The sequence below is a fragment of the Taudactylus pleione genome, unplaced genomic scaffold (genome assembly GCF_031769625.1).
Source record: "Taudactylus pleione unplaced genomic scaffold, aTauple2 ptg000154l, whole genome shotgun sequence".
In the NCBI taxonomy this organism is placed as follows: Eukaryota; Metazoa; Chordata; class Amphibia; order Anura; family Myobatrachidae; genus Taudactylus; species Taudactylus pleione.
In genome coordinates this window covers 12,714,204-12,734,605 of record NW_028284556.1, presented here as the reverse complement: position 1 = coordinate 12,734,605, position 20,402 = coordinate 12,714,204, and the positions used below count along the sequence as shown (strand labels likewise).

Sequence of the window (20,402 nt, the reverse complement as noted above, 5' to 3'; positions counted from 1 at the left end):
ATGCACACTATGAAGCCAGCTCTGTTGTGCGCATGCGTGAGACCCGGATAGCGATGGGCAATCCGTTGCTCTGGGTCTCGCACAAAAGGGGGCGTGCTGTCGATGTTGAGTGACAGCACGCCCCCTTTGGTGGGCAAGCAGGAGTGGTGGCTGTCCAGATGAGGCGTTCCCATGAGAACGCCTACCGTCTGGGGGCAGCCCCACTGACATCACAAGTGATGTCAGTGGGAGAGCTTTTGGCTCTGTTTGAGACAAAAGCTCTCTGGGGCTTGCGGTCACGAAACCCTACCACAAGGGTCTCGTCGCAAGCCCGATGGTCGCAATGGTCTTGACCATCGCGACCATCATCCTGGCCGCTCGCATTAGCTGTGGGTGGCAACCCACAGCAATGCGAGCAGCCAGGAGGCTGCTCAATAAAAAAAAAAAAAGACGCCCTGATTCAGAGCGAGCGCTCTGTCAGAGCGTCCGGCTCTGAATCAGGGCCTATGATCTTTAACTCTTTCCATAGATTTTCAATTGGACTCAAGTCAGGTGATTGGCTGGGCCATTCTAGCAGCTTTATTTTCTTTCTCTGAAACTTTTGAGAGTGTCCTTGGCTGTGTTGTTGCTGACATTTGGCTCATTACAATAGCCCCACCACAAATATATTTACTGTAGGGATGTGCAGGCTCGGATAGGTTCGAGTTTGCACGTGGAGTTCGGATTTTTCCCTCCAAAAAAACGGAACTCAGAAAGAGGCAAAACGTCATCTTACATGGACGAACATCATCATTCCTGGACAAAAGTCCAGGAATCCACAAGCAGGCGGCACTCCACTTAATAAAGACTCCTCACACGGATATCAGTCAACGTTTCGAGGGTACTTTATTCCCTCGTCATCAGGATAATAAAAAAATATGAAAGACTCACCATTAAATACCCGCCACCAACACCACATGCGGCACAGGTCCGAGGGGAAACAGGAAGTAGCGTCGCACTGACGTCATTCCTCATCGCCCGTCGTCACGGCAACCGACCTGTGAATACATAATACAAACAAATGTGTTTACATATAAGGCCAGCAGAACAGCAAAAAACGAACATGTAAGAACTATTCACATAAATCAACCCAATAAAGGATGCATCAGCTACTAAATGGTAACATATACCAATCAAAATCCACATGACATACAAAGCATAATGGATGACAAGCAAGGCATCTTAAACGGTAATCACTGATCGAAATCCAATCATCTCTTAAAGGATTATAAATCATCATAACATAACCATTATATGAAACAATGAAGACCCATGTTTTCATTTAGGCCACGAGGGGCCAACGTACCCAACTTATATATCCACCTACTTTCACATTGTAATAGTCGACCTGCCCGATCACCTCTACGAATCCTTTCAGGCACATGATCAATCAAGATGAATCTCAGTGTAGCAAGACCATGCCCAGCAGCCAGAAAATGTCTGACTACGGGTTGATCACTGCTTTTATTAATGATCGCAGCCTTAATCGATGAGCCGTGTAAGGCCATTCTTTCACGAATGGTCCGCTCCGTTTTCCCAACATAACTTAGCCTGCATGGGCAAGTTATGAGGTACACTACAAATTTAGTTAAGCACGAAAGACGGTGCCGAATGTAAATCTTAGCTCCGCTATGCGGATGTCTGAAATGATTGCCAGTCTGCATATACCTGCATTTCAGGCAATTTAAGCAACGATAGCAACCTGCTTGCAATGATAAAAAATTAGACACATTGCTAGAGCTACCCTTAGATTCAGAAACATCAGTCCGCATCAGTAGATCTCTGATATTATGACCTCTTGAGTAACAAGACATTACCCTGGTTTCATGCAGCCCCAATTTTTCATCAGTTTGAACTATAGGCCAAAGTTTTTTAGAAACTCTACTAATTCTAGTGCTAAATGGGTTAAAAGGATTAACCCAAGGTATATACTTTTTTTTAACATTAGTGGGCTTGACACCCAATAATGAGTCGCGTGAAATAGCAATGACACGCTGCTTAGCCTTAACTAATGAATCATAGGTATAGCCCCGTTTCAAAAAATCCTGTATCATTTTGTCAATATGCTTCTCAGCATCTTCCATCTTGCTGCAGATGCATTTTGCCCGCAAAAATTGGGAAAAAGGTAACCCATATTTGCATGATTTCGGGTGGTCACTACTCGCATGCAAAAATGGGTTTTGATCAGTTGCCTTCTGAAATAAAGAAGTATGCAATACTCCATTAACCAATGTTACCTGTACATCCAGATAGTTGACTATATGATTGTCAATATGATACACAAACTTAATTGGACTAGAAGACGCATTGTTCCCACAAATAAAATCCTCAAATTGTTGTTGAGACCCAGACCAGATCAAAAATAAATCGTCGATATAGCGACAATATGCTACGATACAGGCAGAATTGCCATCATTATTGAAAAAAATCTCCTTTTCTGCAATGAGCATAAAGGCATTGGCGTATGATGGGGCCACATTGGACCCCATTGCACAACCAGATACCTGGAGATAAAAAACGGCCATTGTAGAGGAAATAATTATGTGTCAATGTCATCTCTAGTAAATCCAAAATTAATGCAATATCTGGACCCCTGTATAGAACATTCCCAGTAATGAGAGATCGAACAGCTGCCAATCCCTCAGAATTGGGGATGATTGTATACAGATTGTATATATCCAAACTGCACAAGAAACAATTCTCAGGTACAGTACCGATACCTCGCAGTAAATTCAAAAAGGCCGTGGTATCAACAATGTAACCCGGACTGGCAGAGATACATGGTTGCAGTAATGCATCAAGGTAAGTGGAAATGGTTTGAAACAATGACCCTCAGGCCGTTATGATAGGCCGGCCAGGGGGACACGTCGTGCTCTTATGCACCTTGGGTAATGTGTAAAGTACAGGCACCACTGGATCCTTTTGGATTAAAGCTGATCTCAAAGACTCAGAAATCTTCCCCTCTGATACAGCGTTGGACAATAATGTTTCTACCTCCTTTAAAAAAACAATGGTAGGATCACCAGATAACAAACGATATACAGACTCATCTGAAAGTTGCCTATCAATCTCGGCTCTATACATTGTTATATCTTGGATTACAATCGCCCCGCCTTTGTCGGCGGGACGGATAACAATATCGGAATACCTCGACAAATTATGTAGGGCCTCACATTCCCCTTTCATTAAATTGTGATATACTTTTTTAGCAGATTGCTGTTTACTAACTAAGGACCCCACTTCATCACTGAGCATACGAGAGAAAGTCTGAATTGAAGCATTATTAGAGCTAGGATCGAACACACTTTTCTTAAGTAACTTGCGTAACTGCAAGGGAATTTCAGCATCCCCCGATTTATTGTCACTGTATACAGTCCCACGAAAATGCTCATATCGCCTTAATTGGCGAGTGAGATTGTATTTCTCAACCTCCCATTGCAGCTCGTCGAAGGAGGTGGTGGGCACAAAAGACAACCCCTTACTTAATACCCGAGTCTCATCATCAGAGAGGCAATGGCTGGACAAATTAAATATCAACGTTTCCTCTGAAGTGGCGGTCTGCCGACCTTTCCTCTTCCTTTCCCTCTGACCACCTCTCCTCGTATATCGCCGGAACCGGCGTGCGTGTTGTTGCGGGTGGTCACCCCCAAAGGGACTGAAGCCTCACTGACGTTACGGGACCCGGACACCTCAGAATCACTAGTAGATGGCATCTCCTGTGATGAATCCGTTAACCCAGTTCTCAACGGCATCCTCCGTCTCTGGTTACGACCCCTCTCATATTGGCCCCTCTCACGAACACCAGCACCAACCCAATGATAGACACAGTTCTGTTCGTAATCCAAATAGACTTTAACAATCTTTTTCATTTTAAAAGCAATCAGATCGCGTTTATATATTGCTAACTGATTAGTCAACTTATGAAGCCAATTAATCTATGTATCGGCCTCAAACATGTTCTTATGAGTTGTTTCAAATCGTTCAATTCTGTCCTTGATCAAATTAAGTTCACGGGTAGATTCTTCGATTACCAGGAGCATCAAATCGAAGCTACATTTATTTAACACCCCAATCCATCGTTTACAAAAAGCGACATAAAATTTTCCAATAGTAGGGGCATTGTGCACCCTGAAGCCCCTGGGGATCCTTTTGCTCTTATAGTAATCACTCAAGGTAATGCCGTGGTATAAAAAATCAATTTCTTTTTGTTTCAAATATACCCAATCCTTGTAAAGTTGATCCAGGGGTAAACCATCGGTTTCATCTATTAATTGCTGACCCAGCAGAATGGACTCAGATTCGGAGAAGCTGAGAATCGATCCTTGCGTCTGCATAGCCAAGTTCACATTCTCCACCACATCACACGTGACCTCCGACTCCGCCATGATCACCCAGCCAGTCACCTGATAACGTGCAGGTTCACGATGGAGGATACTAGTTCCAAGGCTGGGGTGCTAATTCCCAAGCAGGGTCACTGTCCGTGATAGCGACACTGCTAAATATAAAATGCAAGCTGGGAAGCACTCCCTCAATCAGATACACCTGTTTTATAAAAGTTTCAGACACAAGATGGTGAACTAGTCGCCCAGTTGATAAGTCAGGGGGTGGCTACCATTACGGGTCCTGGATATCAGTGGTCTCTGGAAAATGTACACCACTGTATGCAAAGATCTGCTGTGAACTGCTTTGTGACCTCTGACTTGCTGGTAACTACTGTTGTTCAGCTGTGAATTACATGTCTGTAAAGCTATGGAAAATAAACCTTGCGTTTGGTACTTATACCCAGAGTATGTGATCCTTGTTACAAACACAGTATACAGTCAGGTGCATAAATATTGGGACATTGACAGAATTTTCGTATTTTGGCCTCTATTCACCACCACAATGGCTTTGAAATGAAACAAACAAGATGTGCTTTAACTGCAGACTTTCAGATTTAATTTGAGGGTAATTACATCCAAATCAGGTGAACGGTGTAGGAATTACAACGGTTTCTATATGTGCCTCCCACTTTTTAAGGTGCCAAAAGTAATGGGACTATCAACTCAAAAGCTATTTCATGGACAGGTGTGGGCTATTCCCTCATTATTTCATTATCAATTAAGCAGGTAAAAGGTCTGGAGTTGATTCTAGGTGTGACAATTGCATTTGGAATCAGTTGCTGTCGACTCTCAATATGGTGGTGAATAGAGGCCAAAATATGAAAATTCTGTCAATGTCCCAATATTTATGCACCTGACTGTATATATTAAGGTATTTCATATAGATTACGTGCCAGTATCCCTAAGAGGGGCTGATTGGGCTAAGGGCCTGATTCAGACCCGGACGCTATGCTGCGCTCGCTCGCTCTGAGTGATGGTTGCACAACTACGCATGCGTATAAGTCGCAGTGCACATGCGCAAACAAGTGTCTACGATGTGAAATCGTCCGCTCGAAGTACACAGCCTGGCTGCTAATTTGAGTGACAGATAGTGCAGTTTGTGGGAGGTAACAAGGGATGGTGCTTGTGAACAGGGGAGTGGATGCTCGAATGTAGATGTGCCCGACCGTCAGAATGGAGTTTAATGGGTGTGCATAATTAGCAAAGTAGCGTCATTGAACATGTGACTTGGATGATTTTTCCATGAACTGCTCGCACTGCTTGCGGGAGCCTAGGTCTACCTTAAGCGCTGCAAGCAGCTCCGATGGCTCCCGATGGTCCTGATTAATCCTACATTTTCCAGAGATGACGTTTGTTGCGAGTGGCAATGGGGCGTCTTTAAACACTTGCGAGCGCAATAAGCCCTCTCCCACTAAGACATAGAGGCGTCCTTATACTTCAAAGAGCGAGCGCATGTTTTGCATAGATGGCCCCTTTTTGAGAGCTAGTCTGGGTCTGAATCAGGCCCTAAGTCTCTTTTAATTAAGGAATCAAGATGGATCACAAGACTTGGTACAACCAAACCTGGCTGTCTGAATGACAAGATAAATTGGAATAGTATAATCTAGAATTTATCAGGCTTTTTCTGTAATATTCCATTTATTGGTTCATTGTTGCTCCTACATATGATGATTTGTGGTTCTGGATATATCTGGTAGTAATATTCATTTTTTGGATTGGACTATTTTGATTTTGTACTGTAGTTTTTGCTTAAATTGCACTGTAATTCTCTGGGGGAGTTTTTTAATGTTTTTATGCACTTTGGTATACATTTACATGTTTTGGAGTACTGCATGTTATGTATGTGCCCCTCCAGGCTCCCATACTTGATCCCCTTGACATCAGTTCTTGTTTATTCACTGGTGGAACACATGCAACTCACCTATGGAACGCATGCTTTGCGGTTTCCATAGCTACAGTCAAGGTGAACACAGAAGTGTGGCGGTGACCTGTTCCAGTGGCAAAAGACCCAGAACCAATGACGGATCCAGGGGGGGAGCGATAAGGGCGATTGCCCCCTGTAATACACAGTCCCAGCTCCACCCACCTACTGATCCTGACCTGTAAGCAGCAGCAGTGCAGATCTGGGAAAGCAGAGGCTGGGCAAGATGCAAGCTGTGGGCAGCAGCCGAGACCTGGGTGGCCACGGTAGTCTCACAAGCAGGCAGGCAGTCAGCTGTCAGTCTGAGGCACCCAGCCGGCAAGAGAAGTAGGCGGAGTGGCATGAGATTTGTAGTCTATCTTTTACTGCTCAGACTCTAAGCAGTGAAAGATAAACTACAAATTCCATGAGGCATTGACAGCAGCATAAAAAGTCAGCACCCATGGCTGCTACATTAGAGACTGAGCACTCGGGGATGGCCCCTGGTTGGGATGACCTCAACATGGATGGACTGATGGAGGTGAAAGTTCCTGATGAAGCCCCTGCAGCATGGCACACTGGTCAGTAATCCAGCTAAAAGACAATGTGGTTGTCTGGAAAGCAGCCCTGTCACACTGTATGCATATCTAAGCAGTGCTCTTGTTGTACTTAGAGGTAGAAACAGCCTGTTACAATTGGAGGGGATAAGGGTAGGGAGATATGTGCATATTATATGTAGGGGATTAGGGGAGAGAGTGGGGAACATATTATATATAGAGGTGAGGGGGGAAAGTGATGGGCATATTATATATAGGGAATACGGGGAGGGAGTGATGGGCATATTATATATAGAGGTTAAAGGGAGAAAGTGATGGCATATTATATATAGAAGATAAGGGTATGTAGTGATGGGCATATTATATATAGTGGATAAGGGTATGTAGTGATGGGCATATTATATATAGGGGATAAGGGTATGTAGTGATAGGCATATTATACAGTATATAGGGGATAAGGATATGTAGTGATGGGCATATTACATTTAGGGGATAAGGGGAGAGAGTGAGGAGCATATTATATATAGGGTGTGAGGTGAGGAAGTGATGGGCATATTATATATAGGGGATAAGGGGAAAGAGTGATGGGCATATTATATATAGAGGATAAAGGGAGAGAGTGATGGGCATATTATATATAGGGGATAAAGGGAGAGAGTAATGGGAATATTATATATAGAGGATAAAGGGAGAGAGTGATGGGCATATTATATATAGGGGAAAAGGTTATGTAGTTATGGGCATATTATATAAAGGGGATAAGGGGAGGGAGTGTTGGGCATATTATATAAAGGGGAAGATGGTGTAAATTACCGTGGCTAAACTCTGAAAAAGCTTTGCATTTTGGGGTTTAGTACATAGGGGTCAGATTGTAGTCCTGATTGATAATAATGGGGACTGCGATCTGTAGCGTTAATAAGCAATTTGCTGGAGATTTCTATGAAATCTCCTGTATTGTGCTTTTAGTACATATGTACACTACATAAAATGTTATGTAAAAAAAAGCTTGATACATAGGCCCCTAGTCACTATGGGGTCTATTTACTAAGACTTGGATGGAGATAAAGTGAACATAGTAAAGTACCAGCCAAACAGCTCCTAACTGCTATGTCACAGGCTGTGTTTGAAATATGACAGTTAGGAGGTGGTTGGTTGGTACTTTATCTCTGTTCACTTTATATCCACCCAAGGCTTAGTAAATATATATACACTACCCTGTAGAGACAAGGGGTAGATAAGAGTGTGAGTTGCCTCATGAAGCCACTGGGGAGAGGGGGCAAAGTGTTTAGAATGAGTCATAAAGACAAGGGAGAAGAGAGAGAAATTGTAAAGAAATGGAAATAAAAAGGGTAGAAGTAAAAAGAATAATAATGAATGGCTATAGGAATGGCTTTGATGTGAGGTCACTCCCTGAAAATGGGAGGAACCAGGACTGGAAGTGGGAGGAGGAATGAGTAAAGAGGGGAGGAGTCAGTATTACTTCTTAAACCGCCCCCCCTAAAAGAAAAGTCTAGATCTGCCCGTGTCTGGAGCCAGGTAGCAAACATGCACAGGCAGTCAGTTGCAGGGTATAAGTATGGCATAAGTGGAATTGTCTGTTTTGTGTCATTATAGGTATGGTCCATATATATATATATATATATATATACAGTATTATACATAAAAACTCATATTCTTTACTGAAACAAGATTACAACCACTCACAGAAAGCATGTGTGATACACTGCTATATCACAATAAAAGCACTGGAGGAGGAGTCATCTGAACAATGAACTTTAGCCGATGTCTTGATGTCCATCCATACTCCTTCCTGGACCTGTGACGTCAGCGCATTCACGTCAGACACACCGACGCGACGTGGCTGATGAGGACGTGAACATGCTGACATCACAGGTCCAGTAAAGAATCTGAGTTTTAACTTACTTCTCTATTGTGCACCTCCTGTATTTTCTTATTTATACAGAGTTTTGACTCCCCGGGAAAAAAATATTTTGTGGGAGTGTAGCACCATTGAAATATGTTGGACATTGGACCTGATTCAGACCCGTTCGCTAGCAAGTAGCCACTCGTTGCAGACGATGTTCGCTAATGTGCACATGCGTATAGTTCGCAGTGCGCATGCACAAACTAGTATAAGCAATTGGAATATGCTCGCTCGCCCTGAAAGGACAGCCCAGTGGAATGAGTGACAGGTGAGGCCATTTGATGGTGGTAACAGGGGCAGGGCAGTAGTAATGGGGGAGTGGAGTTGTGGACGCAGGCATTCCAGAGTGTTTCCACGCCGTATCAGAGGCGTGCATAATTAACAGGCAGTGTCATAGTACATGTCACATGGTAGATTTTTACACAGAACTGCTCACAGTGTTTGTGGTAGGGTACAGTCAACCGCAAGTGCTGCTGTCTGATCCGATGGTTCCCGATGTACCGATGGTTGTATATACTTCCTGGAGATGACGTACGCTAGTGGGCGGCTAAAGACAGGCTGGTGGGCATCTATAAACACAAAGTGATCACTCGCCAAGACTCAGTGGCGTGCTTATGTCTTGTTGTGCGGGCGGATGCCTTGATGTCACTTAGCTGAATTTCCATATGCTACTAGCGAGCGGCCACAACTAGTGGTCTGAATCAGGTCCATTGTCTGGACTGTCTTTCAATAGGCACAAAGAGTGTGCAAGAAAAAAAGAATAGCTTTGTTTATAAAAATAAAAAATAAGATAGATAGATAGATTGACATTTCGATCCCTCGACACTGGTAGCAGCTCTGCGTTCCTGGTGCGCAGTCTAGCACACCATCGCCAGTGTCATCCCGGCGGCACTGGTAGCAGCTCTGCGTTTCAGGTGCACAATCTAGCACACCATCGCCAGTGTCATCCCGGTGGCACTGGTAGCAGCTCTGCTTTCCAGGTGCGCAGTATAGCACACAATCGCCTGTGTCATCCCGGCGACACTGGTAGGAACTCAGCGTTACTGGTGCGCTATTAAGCACATTGTTGCCAGTGTCATCTCGGCAACACTGGTAGCAGCTCCACATTCTTTGTAGCATTTCTCTCCTGAGTCTCATCTGCCCAAAGGCTGCAACAGTCCTGAGGCCCCAGGTCACTAACAGCCCTCAAGGCTGCTGCAACAGCCCAAAGGCTGCTTCACTCCATTAGTCCCTTGGCCACAACTATAAAGGCCACAATCAGCCCCCAAGGCAGCTCCAACAGCCTAAAGGCTGCATCACATCATCTGTCCATTGGCCATGACTAGTCTCTATCAAATCAGCCATCAAGACTGCTTATACAGCCTAAAGGCTGCCCCTCATATTCTACACTTGGACACAACTAGTCAACTGGCAGCAGTCCTCTAACAGCCAACGCATTTCGATACAAAGTATCTTGTCAAGGACACCTTCACAAAGATACTTTGTATCGAAATGCATTGATAGGGAGGACCTTTTGTCACATCCTGAACTTGCTATGGTGGCTGGCGTGTATTCCTGACCTGATATCTGGACTATATTACATCTTTGCACAGGTCAGGCATTCTACTTGCTCCCACTGTGTTGTTTGGGAAAACTTATAACTTTTAACTTGTGTTGTAATAAATAAACATTTGGAAGCTAAAGAGAATTCATTTCCTTTTAATCCGTATGGTGAAAGTCCCGTGTATGAATATTTTTGGAGGGATAAGAGAACCAGGGGTGATTGGTCTAAGAGCCCGAAAGATACCTTTATGTGTATTCCAAGACTTTTGTTCTTTGTAAGTGAGGTACGTCCATATATAAGGTGGAGGTGAAGGGTTCATTATTTCCACTTGGTGAAGGACTGCTAGGAAAAGAAACCTTTATGAACACAACACAATATTGATTTCTGTGAGTGGGGTACGCTACCCTCTTTTGACATCATAAGAATTATATGTGCAAATAGTTTGAAGAAGTACTATGTGTCTGTGATATTAGACCATGAGTTTTGTTTGGTCTTTATCTTTTCCGGTGGAAACTATCACAAGAGAAAAGTTGGAATAGAGGAGAGTCTAAGGAGAGGAGAACTATTTCATCATATTTGAGAACTCTGATGAGAGAATTCTATCTGTATTTGGACTCATTAAGAAAAATTAGTATTGATAGGGAAAGATTGGAAATATTGCATTTGATGTTTTTTTTTCCCATATTTTTATTGATGTCTAGCACCTTGTTTCCCACTATATCCAAATTTTGTGTACCATTGTGAACTTTGAGGACTGGGTGGGTTCTCGGTGATACTGTGGGGAGAGGCTGCTTGTGTGTGCACTGTGGTTCTCCATTTGTTACTACTCTGACAACTTTTGTCTGATTAACCATCCAATCCATAACAATTTGTCTGTCAAAGGAGCCGTGCACAAGCCAGGAGCCAGCAGTGTAGATCACTGACTTAAGGTCAGATTTGTCATGCTCTTTCCCCATGAGACCACGCCCATTTTTCAGTCGTGCATTTTATGTACCTCTATGAACATTGGTGAGGGGGGTCTATACTTTTTCTGGTACAGGGCTCAAAAAAGCTGCTGGTAGTGCATACGTAGCAAATATCAGAGGCGGGGAGATGCGTGTATGCGTGTGCTGGTAACACGTGGGTCAGACATTGGTGACTGTGTTCAAGGTTGTCATCAGAAACTGTTGGGCAGATAGCTCCATGTGTAATGTGTCTCACTGTAATGTGAGAGGTGACAGTATGACAGTATTTTGTGTGTGTTAAATAAAAGTGGATTTGATTGAAGGTATTTGGGGAGGTGGCCAGAGAGGAGATAGGGGCGGTCAGGAGATGCAAGTGATAAAAGAAGAGGAAGCTACAAGTGAGAATGATTATAAACAGAAATTTACAGGCCCCCTGCCCTGTGGTGCCTGGTGTGGTGTCACATGTCGCACCACCCTAGTTATGGCCCTGGGAAGTACCGTAGTCCCTAACAGGAAATAACCTTGAAACTTACTTCGGCAGGGCTTCAGTGAGATTTGCAGAATTATTATTCGATCAAAAAAAATTCACTTTGTCTTGACAAAGGTCCTGAGGGATTGAAATGTCTTTTTCAATATGTCTACTTGTGAGTAATAAATACCTGTTGGTCTTTCAATCAAGTCTGGTGAGTGCCAATTCTTCTAGGATATTTTATTATTGGACTTCATGTTTTTAGTCGAGCACTGTGTCAAGTGAAGATTTATGACAGTAAGTGCAGTCTAATATATATATATATATATATATATATATATATATATATATATATATATATATATATATATATATATATATCCAATGGGGAAGTGCACACATGTTATAAATCCTTCAAAATTCAGGTGCTGTATACCCATAATATAACAATGTATCAATTTTTCAGTTTCAAAGAAAATGGAAATAAGAGACCAGCACATCACCTTACTGCAAATATTAATCAAACTCGTATTAAAAATACAGCCATATATAGTAAAGATCTATCAAAATGCATGTCACAAATAAATAAAGGCAACATGTATACTTTAGCAGCAGCCAGGTAAGGATATACAAATAAGGCAGATATGGATAATCTAAATGCAGGATATGGCAACATGTATACTCAGCAACAGCCTGGTGACAGTATGAAGTAAAAGTCAATATATATATATATGTATATATATATATATATGTATATATATATATATATATATATATATATATATACATACAGTCAGGTGCATAAATATTGGGACATTGACAGAATTTTCAGAATTTTCATATATTCACCACCACAATGGCTTTGAAATGAAATAAACAAGATGTGCTTTAACTGCAGACTTTCAGATTTAATTTGAGGGTAATTACATCCAAATCAGGTGAACGGTGTAGGAATTACAACGGTTTATATATGTGCCTCCCATTTTTTAAAGGGGCCAAAAGTAATGGGACTTTCAACTCAAAAGCTATTTCATGGATAGGTGTGGGCTATTCCCTTGTTATTTCATTATGCACCTGACTGTATATATAGATATATATATATATATATATATATATATAAAATTTGTTACGTTGACAAAAGGGCTTGTAAGCTTTATTGAAAGCCTATGAGTGCTGCTGTCACCTTCTCCCTATCTTGGCATACTTACAAAAGTGCGGACTGCGAAACCTCCCTTTTTGATGTATATATATATATATATATATATATATATTCAATAGACAAAATACCTTAAGGTTTCACATGTCCCATTAAGGCTGCTTAGACATGATCTGAAAATTCACAAAACCTATTGATTTTCTGCCACTCAAACTTCAAAAAGCAATGAAATTATGATCATTAAGGCTGATGCAATACAGATATGGTATGCCATCACACCCTGTGGTTAACTGCAGATACAGCTCTCTTACAGAATGAGATTGCTGTCACTCACAAAATGGTGGGGCTGCTAAATCACAGAATTGTGAGCTCATTGGAATACACACATGCAGTCTATGCAACTGAGGTCAAAGCAGTTATGTGGCTCCCACATCCCACTCAGTGCCCACAATCTTCCCATTTGATCACCAAAACAATCTCACTGGCTTCCAACATCCTTCTCACTGCATACATTTATCTCATTTACAATACACATTCAGCTCCCTTATTTTTAAAATTATCATACTCAGTCTATGCATGTACACTTTATTCCCCTATATGCCTTTATGCTGCTATATATTCCCCAATCCCTTTGGCTGTGTGGTCTCTCAACTGTGATAGTCTGTGTTCCCTCATCCGCACCAATGTTTTTCCCCATTCCCCAAAAACACATGCACATAAGTTAGAAAAATGCTAAACCTGTAACAGCCATCAAAAGTAAAAAGGAATGTAAGGACACAACTTTAAAATTTATGGGGATAGAGCATATCAAGGTGGATAAAAGAGGTGGAGATCGGGAGAATGTATTGACACAACGGGAAACGTTTTGGATTATCACCTTAAATACTCTGTCCCCTTGTGGTTTAAATGAGGGATTTGAGATCACCCCCTTTTTGAAAAAATAGATTATACAGGTGATTCCCATCCATCCTGTGTCCTTACATTCCTTTTTACTTTTGATGGCTGTTACAGGTTTAGCATTTTTCTAACTTATGTGCATGTGTTTTTAATTATATTTTTTAAAATGTATTTTTTCTTGCAGGATTGCAACTGATATGCATTTGTATCTGAGGTGTATTAATGTTGTTTTTCACATTTTATGTAATATATTAACACTGTATGCATTATTATTCTGAGATCCAGATGTATAAATGTTTGTTTAATATGGCAGTGTTTTCTATGAGACAGTTTATATTTGTATGTTGCCATTTGAGCAGAGTGAAAGTATTAATTGTAACAAGCTACAGCTGTGAATCATTAAGTGTTGTGATGAATTTAGAGATTTGAGAGCATTGATGCTATTTAAAGGATGACTGTAGAAACGCCAGCCAGTCTCCTGATGAAGTATTATTATGAAACATGTAGTGGCGTGGCTTGGCGTTTTGGATTGTGCAGAGGAACCAGTTCCCAGAGAAGTCCTTGGAGACGTCCAGGTTACAGACCGAATGATTGCCTCTGCTTATTATTGTGCTGTTTACGCTAGCGGTGACTCTGACCACTTGTTCTGGTACGAGCATTGTCATTTTTAAAGATTGCAATAAAATATTGTTATACTTTTAAGCACGATGTGGCGCCCCCTTTCTATGTTTTCTTTCTAGTGTTGTTCCCGGCTGGATTTGGGGGTTCTTATATTGGGGAAGACGCCGATCCATTTCATATACAGGATCTCTGCTTCACAATCCCACTTTCATATGTGAAGAATTGGTTACAAGACACTGTTTGTGCAAGCACTTGTGGGACTCATTCCCTGGACATTGGTATTGTTCCAAACCCTGAATTAAGCGCATTAATTATTTTTGTCTATATATATATATATATATATATATATTTATAAATATATGTATATCTACAAAGAAAGCAAAGAAAGATAGATGTTCAAATTGGGGCAAATGAGTCACAATTTTGTGTCCTCTGCCAGACTAATAAAGGAAGAAAGAAGAGGATGAAAGAAAAGGGAGGAACTCCTAAGAGGAAAGTGAAATTGAGTATCATGTTTGAAGAGATGAAGAGAGTGTCAGCAGAGTGTAGTGTGGAGGGATTATCTACTAGGGGGCACCAGCCAAAGTCTTGGCTAGAGCATCAAATTGGTTAGAGCTGGCTCTGCAACTAGCTTCACATAGTTAGAAATACTAGGCTTCCAACATAAGATCATATACTGTAGTTTACGTGATAATTGGCTTTCTCTGGTGTATGAGGTTGGGTGAGCAAAATGAGTAAAGGGTGGATTTAAGTAAAAGTTGTTATTCACAAAATGCACACAAATCACACTGTTACTGACAGCTCACAATTTAAGTGTATGAATATGGTATAGGAGTTTCAAGTTCCACTGGTAAGGCGCCAGATAAGCATTGAGATTGAAGAGGGACTGGCGGTGAGGCACCGGACAGCCTGTAGGAAGTCTGGTGGAGTCAGTAAGCAGGGTAACGTGCAAGGGTCTGCCTTAGGAACCATCACATGATGTCAGTGTCATGTGAGATGTCAGCTTGAAATATTCAGTTTTTGGAATATTTTGGTTTTTAGAATAATAGATATGGGAGACTCAACTGTATATGCACAGTATAGTAAATAGCCTATTTTAGATGTTTATTGCAATGAAAAGGTACTTATTATATACTAATGCTAACTGAAATTAGCTCCGAAGTAAATTTTGAAAAGTGATGAAGTTTTTTGGTCAGTGATCAATTAATGGAAAAAGCATGTAAAGTGTGGGTCTGTCTGATCACCACCGAGGGCAGTCACTGCCTACATATAATACTTACCTCATACATGGCCTTATTCTGAGTCGTGCACAAAAGCGCATGCAGTGGCTACCTATTGGAGGTCACCCATCTGTCCAGCAGTGAGCATGATGCCGAAGTAAAATCCTGGGCACACAGCTACTTCAAACTGCAGATATAAAAAAGCACCCATGCAACACTAATAAGAAACTCTTCCTGAGAACTAGAAGGAAAAGGAGGTACAGTCAAAATAAAAGGTAAAGCAAAGTCATGGTAAATAGGAGCTGTTTCTGCAATTCTACAATGACTAGTTCATCTTTCATGTCTCCAACATCCACTGCCCTTTTTCCATCGGTAGCTGCACAGAAATGCCAGTCGCTAATGACTGCTTTAATGGTAAACGGATGAAAGTTTGACAGTGTCTAGATAGACACTCACTAGATCGACACCAGATGGTCGACAGGTACAAAAGGCCAACAGCTACAAAAGGTTGACAAGGATGAATGGTCAACACAGAAAAGGTCAACATGTAAATGGTCAACACAATTTTTCATGGTTTTTCACAATTTTATGGTTAGTATAATGGTAAGGCACTTGGCAGAGCATTAGTGTTAGGCTCCCGGAGGGGATGGTTAGGGTTAGGCACTAGGGGAAGGTTAGGGTTAGGCTAGGGTTAGATTTAGGCACATGGGGGAGGGTTAGGTATCAAGAGGAGGGTTATGCAATAGGGGGAGGGTTAGGGTTAGTATTAGGCTTAAATTACAAAAAAAAAACATGTAAACCAATTGTATATCGACCATTTGTGTGTTGACCATTTGTCACTGTCAACCTTTTTATATCTGTCAACCTATTGCCTGTCGACAATCTGGCTTTGACCTTTTGAGTGTCTGTCTAGACACTGTTGATCTTTTAAATCACACCCGGCTTTTTTGGCAGCTCCTGCATTACCATAGTAACACTTTTTCGCTCCAGTTATTATTATTCTGCACCCCAAATCTGGGAGTGACGAGGGCAGTGGATTTCTGACTTTGTTTATTTGGTTAATTTTTAAATAACGTTTTTGTGATCACAGCTATTTATGTATTATTGTGAGTGATACAGTATATATATATATATATATATATATATATATAATTATAGTATATATATATATATATATATAATTATCCAGTAGGATATTTATGAGTACCATGATCTCAAAGTACTGTACAGTGCTGAGTAATATGTTGGTATGTATGTATATATATATATATATATATATATATATATGTGTGTGTGTGTGTACAGTACAATACAGTACAGTATATGTTAACATATGCCTGGATGTGAGTGAATAATAGTCCACCCTACCATACAAGCATTTCAGCAATCTCTACAAATCACTTGGACTCCTTTGTGATCCTAATATCATTAGATTTAAATTAATGGGTTATTTTGTTTCCTTTATCTTTATTGAGATATCAGAGTACAGGAAGTACTGTAAGGTATTTTCTCACAGCTGTTTCTACAAGTATTCAAGTCACATATATGGCATAATACAACTGTATTTATTATTATTGTCATTATTAATTGTCTGTATAGATAGATAGATAGATAGATAGATAGATAGATAGATAGATAGATAGATAGATAGATAGATAGATAGATAGATAGACAGATGTATGCACTGCCAGGTTTAATTATATAATATTCGTGTATTTTGATATTAATTATGTTGCTAATTTCCTGTTTTCTCACTCCCTTTCGCACTTTCGTGCTGTGTTTTATAACCTCACTATTTACAGAGCTTTACTTTAATATTCATTGCATTCATTTATAATAACTTTAGCCCCAAATAGAGTAATGGTCTCGCATAAATGATGCTATCAATATTTTATAATTCAGCCGAAAATCCAAATTTTAATCAAAGATAAAAATCTATTTAAAACACAAATGCTTCTAGAATACAAAATGAACAGTGTGCTGTATTTATTTATTTATTTATTTGTGTTTTCAGCTGTGAAGAGCATCACATTACATGTGAGGAAGTAATGCTGCAGAAAAGCTGTTTCCCATTTGCTGCCTGTTAATGTGTGCAGTGGGAATGAATGCTTGTCTCGTTTTGTCCTGTTCAGCTCTTTCCTTTGACGTGACAGCTAGGGGAGTGCAAATGAAACATTGTGTACAGGATGGGCAGCTGACCACCTTCTCTCTACATGACATGGACTATTACAAGGCTTATTGAACGAATACAAGTGCCAATCTGCCATTTGAGCCATTGACACAGTCAGTGGATATTGAGGGATTGCATATCTGCAGCTGATATGATCAGGTGCATCTATCAGGGTTAAACCTTGTAAATCTGAAACTGTAATGCTGAAACTATATGAATTGAGGCGAGGAGCGTTGGTCTCCCAATAATTGCTATTGCTTTTTCATCAATGAGTGTAATAAAACTGCTAGCATGCTCATGTGTATATACAACCTTGTGAGAGATGCTCAGAGAGATTTACCATGATGATTTCTGAGACGGGGTATATGGATGTAGGTGCAGCAGGTAGCAGCCACTGTACATATCAGTGCATGGTCAATGGGCACGTCTGCAGAGACCACTCATAACACCCAGAGCAGACCACTAGCGTGTTTTGCCATCTCTGACATTGCCTAGTTACTTGCTGGCTTAAAAGTCAGTCTCTCTCTCTCTCTCTCTCTCTCTCTCTCTCTCTCTCTCTCTCTCTCGAGGAGGGGGATTGGGGGGGAAGTAGCAAAAGAGGAGGAGGAAGATGTGTAAGAGACAGAAGGGACTATAGATACAGCAGTCACATCCTATCCTGTCTTACCTCCAAAGTATCGCTTGCTACTGTCAAAATGGACATCACCTTGAACAGCTCCTGGTTACCTGCTGACAGTCTACTCGACAGTACCATTGGCGGTGCAGGTGTTAATGCTTCGCTGTATGCCATGCGATGCCCAGTTGGTGCCTTGGGCAATGCCACCAGGCTGGATGGGAACCAGTCCTATCTTTGCAACGGACGAGAAATGGCCCGTGAGGACACCAACTCCATCATCATTGCAATCATCATTACAGCCCTGTACTCCATGATCTGCGTTGTTGGTCTCTTTGGAAACGTTCTGGTCATGTATGTGATTGTCAGGTAAGAAGATTGATGCCCCCTCCCTCTGACCATTGGTGATATGTCTGCCCTTACTTCTCCACTCCACCTTAATACTATCTGACCTAAGGTTCCACCTTGCATCCTGTCAAACTTTAAGGAGTTAAGTGATGTTAAAGATGGGTTAAGAGCCATGGAAGGGAGGCAGCAAGTAAAGGGTTAAATCACTTTTGTTTTGCAGTAAACTATACAGGAGTTGGGAAAGTACTAAAGCAGCAGCACAGGCAATATGTCATTCCACTATAATTGAGGTTTTTTGGTTGAAACTGTAAATACATGTGTTTTACTGCTTCTATAGAATGTGTTGTGTATAAAAGGGTTCTGTGTACAATGTAACTTTCATTACAATTGTTGAGGATACAGTAGTATCAAGTTTGGTACAAACATACAGTACACACACGTGAGCTGTAGCAGGTATAAAAGCTACATAGTAATGCAAGGTTCCAGTTTGACAAGGATTGGTAAATTACACAAATTAGGCTCCTTCCTCTCAGTGTCTTCACCCCCTTGCGTTTAAACACAATTTGCGGGTGTTCGTGCCTTGATGTGACTTGCGTCAGACTGGTCAGTGATCACTGCGCTGGCTTAGGAGACGGACGTGTAGAGGTGACTGATTACATCTCCTGCTGATCACATTTACAAAATAAGGCAGAGTTATTACCAGGAGACTAGAAATGATGGCGCCACAATGATTTTCTATCACAGTAGGTATAGTATATGAACATAGTGGACAGCCAAGGGCAGGCAGAATACATTATACTGGACAGCAAGTATGTCACGCCTCTTCCTCTACCGTGACAGTATGTCTAAACAAACTCCAACCAAGAACATGATTGTTTGGTTGATAACGCATCACCCCAACATGTTACGTTCAGCAGGAACGGGGAGCTGCCATTTCCCTTAGTTAATATTAATTTAGAATATTAGCAATCCAAGTACATCCAAGACCTATTTTGTGGAAGAAAAAAAATTGTCACCTACACAAAATGCATATAAATAGTTGGTGGTTTGGAAACTAAAATAATTTAAGAATGTAGAGACTGATTAAGGAACAGTTTTACTATCTTTGTCAATAAAAATCCAATATAATTGTAGATGTCAACGTCATTTGTGATGTTATAAGAAAATATATGTATGACTCCCAGCACTCTTAAATGGATGGATGGATGGATGTTTCTTGCAACGAACTTAGAACAGGTGTATACACTGACAGCAATTTCACAGGACTGAACTTGAGAAATTTTTACTAACCATAAAAACGACATATATACCAAAATATATTGCAAACTTTAAATAAAATGTACTACTATTTTTTTTTATCAGAAATGACTGAATAGTTTGAATGCTCAGGTATAAACAGCACACCTTTATGTGTCAACACTGCCATCTACAGGGCACTGGAATTGCAAATTACAATGAACAACAATAAAAGCACACTTGTGTTATTAAAAATAAACCAAAACGACATAAATAAACTGCATCTGTGTTCTAGCATTTCAAACATTCCTATTCAAGCTGCAAAATGGAATCCAAGAATGACTTTTTGTTTTAATGTCAATTAAACATTACAGGGAAAAATGCCATTTGTGGCAGAATTTGTT

The 20,402-nt window shown here is 40.9% G+C and overlaps 1 protein-coding gene across 1 annotated transcript in view; it reads left to right on the top strand.

Annotated features, from left to right (window-relative positions):
• The first annotated feature begins 18,496 nt into the window (after window positions 1-18,496).
• OPRM1 (opioid receptor mu 1) overlaps window positions 18,497-20,402 on the top strand; it is a 105,885-nt gene continuing 103,979 nt past the window's right edge. Inside the window, exon 1 of the mRNA XM_088474487.1 lies at window positions 18,497-18,783. Within this exon, the coding sequence (XP_088330613.1) occupies window positions 18,497-18,783 (287 nt within the window). The remainder of the gene's footprint in view (window positions 18,784-20,402) is intronic.